The 13,224-nt window shown below is 39.0% G+C and overlaps 1 protein-coding gene across 1 annotated transcript; it reads right to left on the bottom strand.

Moving 5' to 3' along the window:
• Positions 1-10,347: 10,347 nt before the first annotated feature.
• LOC126487490 (oogenesin-1-like) lies at positions 10,348-11,395 on the bottom strand. The gene is made up of 2 exons (XM_050120268.1): positions 11,063-11,395; positions 10,348-10,977 (listed from the first exon to the last, which is right to left on the bottom strand). The coding sequence occupies exons 1-2, from the start codon at positions 11,393-11,395 to the stop codon at positions 10,348-10,350; spliced, it is 963 nt and encodes a 320-aa protein (XP_049976225.1).
• Between the last annotated feature and the right edge of the window lie 1,829 nt (positions 11,396-13,224).

Genomic DNA, 13,224 nt, shown 5'->3' with positions numbered 1-13,224 from the left:
TGACTAATTTCACATTCAGAAGGGACTCCAAGTTCTGTTTTTTCTCTTACTAATTATAGATTTGGCACTTTTTTTCATCATTTTTTAGAAGTGGGCGATCAACATGGTTTAATAAATCAGCACTAACCTTTCTCATTTTATTTTGTAATCAAGCAAAATGTTGCACCCCAGCCTGGCCATTTAAAGCTACATGGACGTGAGGCAACCCCCTGAGAAATATAATAGGTGGCAGCTTGCTACGGGGTCAAGAGGACACAGAGTTTGGTTCCTATTCTAAGTCGGACTGCTTAGTCTCCGGTCCAGCTTTTATCTTTGTTTGTTTTGATTTAATTTCCCATGAAAGGCCTTTAACTCCTCTCTGCTTTCTCTTTTTCATGGACCAAATAGGAACGTTGATGACTCACTCATGTGTTGTCATACGAATGAACGTCAGCTTACGAGGCCCCTGCTACTTACTTGGTGCTAGCAAGTTTTCCAAGCATGGGATTAGCAGGTTTCTCAAAACCAATCATCAGTTTTAAGAACCTATTTGAAAACAATTTTAAAAGTTTATTTTAGAAATTAAACCTCATTTAATGGAAACTTTTCCATTCTACGGGTATGTGTGTGTCATAATTGAATTGTTTTAAGAAACATCTCAGACACTCATTCAATTACAATTTGGAAAAGGCACTGCACATCAAATTATGTTAATAAGTGCGGGATAAACGCACTTTAGGTTTTAAAACAACTAAAATCCTTTTGTGTTATCAAACATTTTTCATGTAGAATGAACACTGAATTTGCTAATGCTCTTTGTGGGATACATTTAAAGAGAAAGCCTATTTTAGATTAATTTCTTCAGTTTAACTAAGTTAAAAATGTTGCAGAATGTCCCCTGGACCTACCCCCTTCATATCCTGCCCTTTCCCCAAAAGCCCTTCAAACTGCATTTCCTCCCCAGGATGATATTTAAGGTCTGCCCAAAAGACTTCCCCTTGTGGTTTACCCTGTTTTTTCTCTTCTTCCCCTGGGACCACCTGGGAGTGCTTTGCTCAGATTAAAACCTAGACTTTAATTAGATCTGACTGTCGTATTGTACCGATAGACTTAACCACTACTGGGCTACTGGAGGATATTCTTATCAAAACATAAAGAATCTTAAAATAATTAAACATTACTGTACCTTTAGAACTCAGAACATTGGGTACACCGAATTCTTCCAAGAAAGAAGGGAGGAAGAACTAACAGCTAGTGGGATACAAAATGGCACAGGAATGGTGGGTGGCAATTGTTTGTTAGTTAGTTAGCTAGTTAGTTGGTTAGTTAGCTAGTTAGTTTGTCTTGTATCAGATTTGGAGAGATGGAGATAGAAGGATCTCTAGGGGGCATCTTTGAGAGCCCTGCGTAGCATCCATAATTGATGAGCCAGGGTAATGGGAGAATCCATCGTAAAGGAGGTAGAAGTGTTCCAAAGAATGACAACTGGGAATATCTTATGGTATCTAAAATGCATATACTTGAAGATATAAGCATACATCTGTACATACTTGAACATGTACACAGACACACCCACACACAATATATGTGTATATATATGCATCATATGACACAGAAAATGTAATGAAAATATACATCCATATAAAATCTGCCCACAAGTAATCCTTCCTAACAATTATTAAACTTTCTTTGGTGATAACCAAGACATTGTTTAGTAAGTGAATTGGAACACAAACCAAGGTAAAAACAAAGAATGAATCATTATTCTTCAGTGATTAAAAACTTCACCTTCCAGTAGAATCAAAAACCCTTTGCCATTGTTCTTGAGGTCTCAGTAGTCCTCCTTGTCCGCTATGTTCAGCGAGACCGATTTTGACCCAGGCTTTTTCAGACCCAGGCCAGCTGGCCTTGGTGAGTTCCTGATAGGACATCCCCATTGTCTCAGTGTATGGGTGCACCCCTCGCGGTCCTGAGTTCCTTGCTTGTGCTCTCTCTCCTTCTGCTCCTGATTTGGACCTTGAGATTTCAGTCCGGTGCTCCATTGTGGGTCTCTGTCTCTGTCTCCTTTCATCGCCTGATGAAGGTTAATATTCAGGAGGATGCCTATATGATTTTCTTTGGGTTCTCCTTCTTATTTAGCTTCTCTAAGAACCCGAATTATAGGTTCAATGTCCTTTATTTATGGCTAGAAACCAAATATGAGTGAGAACATCCCATGTTCCTCTTTTTGGGTCTGGCTTACCTCACTCAGGATGGTGTTTTCTATTTCCATCCATTTGCCTGCAAACTTCAAGAAGTCCTTGTTTTTACTGCTGAGTAGTACTCTGTTTCGTGGATGCTCACCTTACTAGACCTGGATGGAGGTGGGTGGTCCTTGGACTTCCCACAGGGCAGAGAACCCTGATTGCTCTTTGGGCTGACGAGGGAGGGGGACTTGATTGGGGGAGGGGGAGGGAAAGGGGAGACGGCTGTGGGGAAGAGCCAGAAATCTTTAATAAATAAATTAATTAATTAAAAAAAAAGAAAAGAAAAGAAAATAATTCTGTATATTTGTGCTCAAAAAAAAAAAAAAAACTTCACCTTCCAACCATGAAAAGGCATGTTGGATGGTTCACCACCTAGTAAGAAGCTAACAGATGGAGGCTCTATACTGTAGAATCTACTATATGACATCTACAGGAAGAAACATCACAGGAAACAAAACCGTCAGTAGCTTCACTGCAATAGAAGGAAGAAAAGAGAGGTGGAACAGAGGAGGTTGCGAAGGTGGCAGAATATCTCCATGTCACTGATGTGGTGGGTATATATCTATATATATTTCCCAGCCTCATACATCACACAACACCAGGAATGAACTCATCGTCAAACGTGTATTTGAGTGATATCAAGGTGCCAATGGGATTTTATCTATTTAATAATGCACCACTCTGGTGAGAATACATAGAGATGGAAATATGAGAGTCTCTTTTGATTCTCTGACACTATTTTATGACTCTATGGCACTCATTATATAGGAGACAATGACAAAGTCTTTTGTTGGTGTTAACGTTAGGTGATCATTAATCTAGCCCAAGTTGCTGGGCACCTTTGTTTTTGGAGGGCTTAAGCAGCATTGAAAAAAAGGTATGAAAAACAAAACTTTGAAGGGCCTATGTGTCCCAAGACACAGTGGCTGGGATAAGGTCTTTTCTTGACTCTGGATGCTGGTATACTGGACTATGATACATGGAGCATTCTTTAAGGAAGTATAATGCCAGAGGCTAAGGATAAGGTGATGGTAATATGGACAGCCAGGCTCAGAACTCACATTGTGGGGGGTCAGCTGGTCTCTACAGCATACGACTTTGAATGGGACCTTCCGTCTAGGTTCGGTTTATAGCACTTTTATTTATTCTCATATAAACATGTTAGGTGAGATTATTGATTCCTTGAAGTAATAGTGTCCTGTAAAATGATAATCCCTTAGACTATACTTGCATTGTCAATTGAGCTATTTTTTAAATCTAGGATTATGTTTAAGAAATGTACATGTTGGATAGTTGATTACACTGCAAGGCAACATTATAAAAACTAACAAACTCTAATATGTTGACTCATTCATTACTCAAGATGCTGGGAATAATAAAAGCAATTTTTTATTCAGAGTTTAATGTATGCAGACTGTGTTCTCAGTGCTTTATGTGAAGTGCCTCATTTAATCCTCATGACATGAGGAAATAAGTGCTCTTACTAATCGAATCATATTCTTGACAAATTAATAGTTAGCAATCTAAATATTGTGGTAGTATCTGACTTCTGGCTCAGGCTGCTTAGATAATTCACCAAGGCAGAGACACAGGATATGCTGATATTTCATTTCAGACAAAGCTAGTTAAAGTTTGATCATTTGTGTATTTTCATAGCTTATTATACAATTAGTTATTATCAGTTTTTATTGCTGTTTTCAAACCAAAGACCTTGCACATTCCAGACAAGTAAACTACATATTTAGTCTTCTTTTTTATTTTACCTTATCAGTTATTATTATTCTCTCTCTCTCTCTCTCTCTCTCTCTCTCTCTCTCTCTCTCTCTCTGTGCGTGTGTGTGTGTGTGTGTGTGTGTGTGTGTGTGTGTGTGTGTAAGCAAGTACATGGAATGCGAGAGGAGTTCTCAATACAACTTAGGGGGTAGATTTTCTACTTCCATGGAACCCAGGATCTCCAGCTATCAGGATTGTGAAGGAAACCCTTTTACCTGCCTACCATTTGCTGGCCCTTGTTTTAACTTTGAAAGCAAGCAGGTGGTTTGCATTTCAAAAATGAATCACCAGCCTTTTAAGTATGGGGCATTGTTTGGAATAATAAGATACTAGCAATTGAAAGTGTCTCTAAACCAGCAACAGCTGATTAGACGGCTCTACGATTAGACGAGTTCGCTAGAGGCCTTGTGCCTTCAGGACTCTTCCATGAGGGACAAATATCCTTGTTAATCTGAAGCTAAAATACACCATGAAGGAGGTGATACTATGTAACCTTTCATGTGAGGTAGATATGGTACTGACAAAGTGGGGAGTGTGATCATTTCCCATGTTATTGCATGGTCCAGCCTTGCTTTATAGGACATGCATACCCAGAGAAGAAGTGTTGGTCTCATAGGTTCCTCTAACTCCTGTTTATATTCACGAAAATAAATACCTACTAACCTCTAAATACAACATTTTCTTTGTATATTCTGTTACCTTTTTCGGTCTCCAATGTTTCGGTGAAGTTTGTGGTGGCTTCCTCTACTCACACATAAACAGGGTTCTTGAGAACTCCCTGACTATAGAACCATGCCTGATGTGTTCTATACAATAGCACATCTTATAAACATGACTGTCACTGAAACATCACAAAATTGTTGCGCAGTTAGCGCTTAAATGTCTTATACTGAATCAAAGATGTCTCTTTCATTGAAGACACAAAAAAAAAAAGACATCTTTCCTATGCCCAAATTTTACATGGCATTCATGTTAATGCTTCCTTCTAGATTAGTAAGGGGAAGAGTTCATTTGAATGAGCGTGGATATCTTTCTGCACAGTTTCACAATAAATTAAGGGCATGTTAGTTTGTGATTTACATAAATATTTCCTAAAAAGTCAGTACAGTATAAGAATACCATAGAATAGTATTAACTGTATTTGGGTGCCAAGTCTGGCCTGTGGGATGTGGGATATTTGCAAGCTCAGCAGGCTTTTTTTTTTTTTTTTGAAGCCAAGATTGAGTCACATGGAATCTATCTGTGCCATGGATACACCCCAAAGAGACTCGCCACTATCCTTTAGAAACACTCAGATATATTTAAAAATCAATAAAGTATTACTACTATAAAGCCAAATCTTTGATTAAGTGAGTTGTAAAGGATTTATTTTGGAAAATTGAACCACAGGGTTTTAAGTTTCCTTCCAGATTCCAAGGCAAATATAAAAGTAGTCTACATTTAATGAAGAATAAACTAATGAGTAAGGAAGAGAAACAGAAGGACTGGAATCATTTCAGTGTCCTCCTTCAGGGTGACATTTACTGAGGATTTCTAGGGTCGAGTCACTGTATGAGAGGTGTTCGCCATCATATGCCATTGCTGTGGAGTAGCGTCATCGCCATGGCTTCCAGACCTAGTTTTCTTCCCCACAGTATCAGAGAACACGTCTTGTGTTTGGGATCTTCCTACCTCTATCTCCTCTTCTTCTAAAAGCTAGATTTGGAGGAAAAGTGCTGCGGAAGCTGAGACCTGTTGGCCCCAATAGATAGGACTCTGGGAAAGGCGTCCATGTCCTCTCCGTTTATTTTTGCACACACACAAGACGAGATGATGTGGATAGATTTCCAAGTAGTTTTGAGTATTAGTTTGTAAGGCTAGTGCTTGACGTGGGACGATTTCTTGGCAGCCTAGAGTCTCCTTGTCAGTGCTATATTTCTCTCTGACTTCCTTGATGATTTTCGTCATAGGAGCAAAAGGCAGAATAGACGCCCTTGCCACAGCAGGAAGTTCAGCTTCCCTCTGACGCCCACTCTCCAGGCCTCCCCGTACATCTGTTTTGATGGGAGCCGTACCCTGAACACAAGATTTCCAGCCACAGCCTTCAGAACATATGCTTCTCCTATCCATTCCCTTTCCTTTTTTTTTTTTTTTGTGATTTTTCACCATCAAAAATCCCTTGTGCATGCTGGTGTTTGGTCGAGATATGTTTCTTGTGTTACTATTTAGTAACAATCTGTTTGGGTTCCTCTGGGCAACAATACTTTCTGTTAATTTTTATGTTCACATAATTTTATAACTTCCATATGATACTCATACGGTTTTTGACATCACTTGTGGTTTTGTATTTCTACAAATTTCAACATTTATCTTCATCCAAATAGATTTTTAGTATCTTAAGTTCAGAAAAAAATATAGAATATATTTGTGTTAACATCAACATTTCTTAAACTTCAGCATTATTTTACTTGAACACGTTGGCTATTAAATAGAGAAAAAAAACCGAAAATCTCATCCATAAATTTACAAACAAGGACAGAGTCCAAATGAATCATTAGAGTTGAGACATGGAACAAGGAGTCTTGTTCTGGCTACCTAGTGTCTCACAAATTGAGAATCATGGAGGGATGTTAGATTTGAAGGTATGGAACCCAACGTCTGGACTGAGGGGACTTCATACTGTATGAGACAAGAAGCATTTCTCCAGGACTAATGAGATCAGATAGTGAGGCGAGACAGCTACATAATGAGGGAAAAACACATCCGCCACAATCCTCTGTGCTGGAGTTGAGTCTGAGGGCAATGAATGCATTTCTAGGTTTTAAGTCTGTTAGCGCTACTCAGCGTCCCCCTGCAGAGAGAGTCTGGTATTGGGCTGAGATCCAGTCCTTTTTATCTCATGGTTGTTCAGTGGTAAGATCAGCCTTTTGTTAATTTCTAGGCACCTTTTCAAGAAGTTAACTCTGATGTTTTTCTCTCAATTTGGGCTGCATATGAATGTACTGATGTTTTGTTTTGTTGCTTTTGGAGACAGGGTTTCTCTGCGTAACAGCCCTGGCTCTCCTGGAACTGTTAGGGTCTAACAGAAGCCCCCAAAAGAGGGCCAACAGTCACATATACAATATCAAGAGTACTTTATTAATTCCAGTGTTGGGGTGGCACTTGGCAATCTCCAAAGAAGGTCACAAACTCCTTTGAAATGAAGTTAGGGGAATTCCAGAGAGGAGGGGTTAATCTGGGGCTGATTGGTGGAGGAGAGAATAGTCTGGGGGCTGATTGGTGGAGGAAAGAATAGGCTAAGGGCTGATTGGTGGCGGTCCTAGTGGTTAGGGATCTTCTAGCAGCAGGGTATGGAAAGCTTTTTTTTTTTTTTTTTTTTTTTTTTTTGAAGGGTTTTTAAGCCTCAAAGCCCGGCCCTAGTGACAGACTTCCTCCAACAAGACCAGAACTCCCAGAACTCCTTTTCTTTCTTATTTTTTTTTTTTTTTTTTTTTTTTTTTTTTTTTTTTTTTTTTTTTTTTGTTATCAGGAGACTAGGGGGCAGCTGCTGTGTCAGAAAAAAAAAAAAAAAACGGGTCTTGGTGTGCCTGCTGAGCTAACCAAAGGGCATGGTTTTTCTGAGGACTGTCTGTTTGGCTCTGTCCCATTTTAGTAAACTGAAACTAAGGCTTAGAATTCTGTCAGGCCACTGGTGTGTCCCCTACCCCTGACTCTAACTCTCTCAGAACTAGCTCTTGTAGACCAGGCTGGGCTGAAACTCACAAAGATACTCCTGTCTGCCACTCATGCACCACCACCTCCTGACCCTATTATTTTAGTTATTGTCTGAGGTCCCACAGTGCTGTAGACAGTGCCCTATTGTCCACTCAGGTGGTAGTCTGGTGAGCCCGGCTCTGCTACAGTTCCAATATGTAGGTTTAAATTAAGTCTCTATTGTTCTAATTATCAATAAGACTTGGGGGTAAAAAACCTGGGGTGAAAACCTGCTAGATCAAAGAGGTTGAATAGCAGCTAGCTGATTTTCATTCTCTTTTTGCTGGTATCTCCAAAAGAGCATACTTCTGTTCTATCAAAACAAAAGAGCCCAAGTCCCTTCCCATTACTTCCCGTGTTTCTCTCTATTGGTCTTCCAGGCTCCCTCTGACTCTCTTTGATTACTTTCTGTCAATTAGTTGCTAACTCAGCCTCCTGACCCATGGTTGATTTTATTTGATTAATGCAAACACAAAGTTGACATTCACAGTGCGATTGGATATTCCACAACACAACTCCCTTTCTAGTTTCCAGAGCATGAGGATTAGGTTCTCAAGGATGCAGCTTCTGTCACATGCATTATGTTAGCCATAAGAAAATGCAGAAGTTTGCTTTTACTTCTTTTGCTTGTAAAATTCAGTCTTATATAAGGTTAAGTTTAATTGTTATAGATGGAAGGCACATGGGTATGTGTTTAGAAAACTGTTAAGAAAATTAGATGACAATTAGAAAATTACTGGAAATAAATTACTGGTAGAATTTGAACTTGTAAAAATTAGTCTCTAGGGTGCTAGAAGCAAACTGAATATGTCCTAAAGTGCATTTATATATTTTGCTTAATTTTCACTTCAATAGTGCTTCTTTTAAGACTTTAAAAAAATATATTTAAGCTCCCTGAAATGTCCTCAGTTTTATCCTCAAGGACGTGGACATAAAATTCTGGGAAATGAAGAGATCATACACAGACAACTCTTTTGTTCGCGTGCCTAAAAAACCCACAGTAGTCCTCTAATAAAATTCTGGTATTAGCTCTGACCATTTCCCAACACAGGTACATTAAAAACCACAGCTCATAGCTGGAAGCTAAACTACCTTTGAGAACATCATGCAGAGCAGAGTCCTGACTACAGAACTTTCTCTTCATCTACTCTTTCTGTGTAGTCAGGACAAAGGAAAAGAGAAAAGGCGGGCAGAAAGGCTACCAACCAACAGGGACTTTCAGAATAACAGTTTAGAGGGGAATTCACTATCAGTTTGAATAGTCTTTCCCTGATTAGAGTGGATTAAACATTGCTAACTGAGTATTGCTATTATGTTTTAAAAGATCCTGGTTAAAGGTAAACTCCTAAACTTGGCTGAGAAATCAGGCTAAACAAGTGAGTTTGGTGTCTTGAGTCCGTGGCTTAGCATGTGGTGATTATACCTCGGAAGTCCTATTTGGGTGTAAGGTGTTCCTGCTTAATTAAGCCAGCAAGGTCGGACATGCAAGACCTCACTGAGCCAGAAAAATAAGAGCTTACTTTTCCTCATGTGAGCCCACCACCACCTTTCCATGCTTGTAAATAATATTAATTATTTAAAAGTTATCTTCTTCCTTTCCTCATGGTTCCCAGGTGAGATTTAAGTTTCTCAGATGTCTGACTCTTGTTTCAGGTCTAGTCTTTATTTTTATGCAAAATGATCACTTTTGTGGGCCCTATTACAGTCAGGATCGTACCTTGCTATGCTATGGTAATAAATTTAGTTATGCACAGTTATGTTATTTTCTCAGAAAAAATAACACGTTCTTATAAGTTGAATTAGCTTATCAAATGATCTGAGCATAAATTTATAAGCAAAATGTACTTAGCTATAATAAAACTTCCCTGAAGTAGTGATCTTAAAAGCCACATTCTCTAACGACTGTGAAATAAAACTATATATTCGCAATACCAGGAACAACGAAAACTTCGAAATATTTTTTTAATTTAAAGAAAATCTGATTAAAAAACTTAGAAATCTCTGAAATGAATTTTATTACATAATACCACTGAAATACTATTTTTCAACTATTTTATTATTTAGGAAATAAAAGGATAAAAGAGAATAAAGTTTCTTTAAATGAGAAGGAACATGATACAGATTATAGCTCCAAATAAGAAAATCATATTATGACTAATCTAAAAGTTGGCTATTTGAAAATAAAGCAAGAAAGATATTAGACAACATGAGAAATACACATTCAGCAGCAGAAATAAGAACTAATGTAGACAAACATATTTACTAGAAAGAATGACATACTGACATGGATATCTTCATAAATATCTGCCAATGCACTTCTAAATCCAAAGGACCCAAACTATCCATACACTGTTCAAATAAATCCAATATAAATCTAACACTAAAATATTATATACAAATAGAATAATTGATAATTCTGTAGAACGTACATTATAAATCTGTGGCACTATGTGGCTTCATTGGCAAATATTTTTTTTTAGCTGGGAATGAGTGGACTGTTTGCTGTGAAGCTGACACCAGCAAACCAGAATCACAGCACATTTATTTTCTGCCGTGAACAGAAGGGCACTGCTACTCATGGTAGGGGTGGGTGTCTGTGGGGAGCAGTCTAAACGTTCTATAATCCAAAGGATTGCAACCATAGCTCATAAAAGTATTCCCTCGGAATCATGGGGCAACGTGGCGCCGCAGCATTTCCCCAGCAATGGCTGCCCTTCAGGTCATAGGCATAGCGCACAAAACATGTAGTGCAGATGGCTGATTGAAAAGAGACTGCCTTGAGCTGTCTTTCGGACCTGAGTATATCCAGAAGCTCAGGACCAAGTTCATCAAATCTGTGTACAAGCACTCGGCATCCATCATAGTACTCCAGAGGGACAGGGTATGTCTCTTCGGTTAGCTTGTTTAGCTTGGCTGTGTGGTGAAGCAGTTGCTTCAGGACAGGTAGAGACAGGTCATTCATGTACAAATTGATCTTGAGAAGCTGGGAGCATTGACTGAGGGCAGGCATCAAAGCACTAAATTGAGAATCCTCCAGCCGACATCCAGCCAGGTCAAGAGTTTCTAAGGTGTCTTTCACTCTCTCAAGGAGATAGCCAAGTGGCTTAATACTCCTGCCCAACATTGTGTGAGACAGGTCGAGATGTTTAAGTGCAGAAATGTTCAGGCATTGGGGCAGGTAATCCAAGTCTCTCTGTATGAGGTAAGAGAGAGTGATGGACAGGGTCTCCAAGGGCTTCTTCAGGCACTTGCGAGTAAGGACACATCTCCACTGTCTTCTCTCTCGTGATCTGATAAAAGAGTTCCCTTTCACAGGATTGACTCCGATTGACACAGGAATCCCTATTTGTCAAATCCAGCACTCTGATTTTCCCGCGGCTGGGGCAAGGCTCCTCTGTAATCAGCACATCTAGTCCATCAAGAAGAGCTTTCAAAGTCTCCAGGTGTGGGGTCTTCATCAGGACTCCTACAGGAAGGCATGTGAATGGCCAGGCAGGCACCATGGCCCTCAGGATGTTGGTCTGATTGTTCCTGAAGGCCCTCTCAAATTCTGCTGGGAACAGGAACCAGGGCCAGTCTGCAAAACCAGAAATGGCCAAGGCCTCCTTCTTCAGTAGGGTCTCGAGCGCTAGCTGCTCGAGTGTTGGTGGGGCTTGATCGCTCATTGTGACTGGTTTCAGGAATAATGATCCTGAGTTGGATACTGGTGATAGGCCTCCAAATCCAGGCAGGGAAATGTTTTGAGTGCAGGTTTCAGAGACTCTGTCTTCATTGGCAAATATTAACATGTAAGTAACAAATTGTTGCTATTTTTTTTTACCATGATGACAGAAAAGTCCATTTCAATTGAAGGATTTTTAATAAAGAAACACGCAATGATTACATATAAGTGTAAAGATAAAAATTATGTATCAGCATAAACACATCTAATGTAGGAAAGATTGTCCATGTATTTAACAATAATTTATGAAGATAAAGTGAGGATCATTCATGAGAGCTCGTAAGGCTCAATTTTAGTTCATTATCAAATAATCACTTTATTGACAATTTAAGTAGACAATTGTAGGTAATATATATTGTGGGGCTTCTCTTCCCCTCTCAGCCTGTGGTCTTCAGAGGGTAAAGAGGCAGAATAGGAGACAGAAAACTTTGTACATGGCCCATGAACATGGATGGAGATGGCCCTTCCTCCAGGAGGTAGATTTTGGTGAATCAATTCAGTTTTATTTCAGAGTATAAGGAATATGTAGGAACGGGGAGCCTGAGAACAAATGCTAATTTTCAGTGAGAGGCCTGCTCCTATCATGAGGTTCCTAAAATAAGTCTTAGTTATCATGTGTGTAGTAAGGGAGCCTTCTAGCATCAGGGTTCAAGCTAAAGATAAATCAGGCACCTAGTTTAGATAAGGGCAATTCTACAGGCCAAGGAACATTCTCTAGATGAGGTAGGCACGTAACAGGAGGAAAAGAGACTGGAGAGAAGGAACTCCACGCTGCTGAGCAATGGAGCTAAGTTGCCTGGCAATAGGGAGTCTGTGACCTCTACTGGTCAGCAAAAATCTTCAAATAATCTATCAGTAGATATTAAAAAATATAAATTACTGGTGGTGAGCTACACGAACTAAACAGGAAGAAACAGTAGTAACTATATACAGAGAACGGGAGATGAAGCATGAGATTCTAGGCAATAAACGTAAAGAAAGAGGTCAAGCTATACACCAGGACTGGGCAGAGGAAACTTAAAGAACCTATGGACAGCAGGCTGGATTTACTGAATAAATGGAAGTTTATGGAAGCTTCAGATAAACAGTTGATCACTCTTTGAGATTGTGATTCTAATATCTTCTACCTGATTACTTACATAGAAGAGTGATTTGCTGTTTTGGAAACAATTGCTTGAGCCCTTTGGACAATGTAAGGAACTACAATGAATAACTGTCAGGAGTTTTGCTGAGTCATAGGTGAAATTAAGGTGTTTCTGAGGGATGTAAAACAAAGAGGACTTTCCAGTACATAAGGAATTGGAAAGAATAGTACTTGGTGAAGGACCTGATGCAGAGAATTTTTTAAGCCAAGAACTATGAAATTTCTCTTAATTTATAATTCAAAGGATGCACACTGATCATTCTTTTTGGTGCTTGGTTGTTTCAGTTAGGCTAGTTTCATGAATTTGTCTAACATTTATTATCTATTTATCTGTCTATATATAATCTATCATCATATCATTTATCTATCATCTATCTATCTATCTATCTATCTATCTATCTATCTATCTATCATCTATCTATCTATCTATCTATCTATCTATCTATCATTTCTAAAAAAACATGCTTCAAAGACAATATTTTATACTTTTATTGCGGCAAATATTTGTTGCACCAAAATAGGGAAACAAAGCCTTTAATTACAGGAGACTAAAGGAAAGGAGGCCTTTGGTGATGTCCCTACTTCTTCTCAGGTAGACTGCAGATGCTCATAGTGGCCATAGTCTTATA

The sequence above is a fragment of the Alexandromys fortis genome, unplaced genomic scaffold, assembly GCF_014885135.2.
Source record: "Alexandromys fortis isolate MF-2015 unplaced genomic scaffold, M_Fortis_MF-2015_v1.1 scaffold_179, whole genome shotgun sequence".
Taxonomy (NCBI): Eukaryota; Metazoa; Chordata; class Mammalia; order Rodentia; family Cricetidae; genus Alexandromys; species Alexandromys fortis.
Note: the sequence above shows the minus strand (reverse complement) of the source record. Positions and strands in the feature narration are given on the sequence as shown.

What these genes read in the sequence shown, in the direction of transcription:
- LOC126487490 (XM_050120268.1), bottom strand. Translation starts at nt 11,395, where the DNA reads ATGAGCGATCAAGCCCCACCAACACTCGAGCAGCTAGCGCTCGAGACC. An exon ending in TGACAAATAGGGATTCCTGT is followed by an intron (nt 10,978 to 11,062) that starts GTCAATCGGAGT and finishes CTTACTCGCAAG; the next exon opens with TGCCTGAAGAAGCCCTTGGA.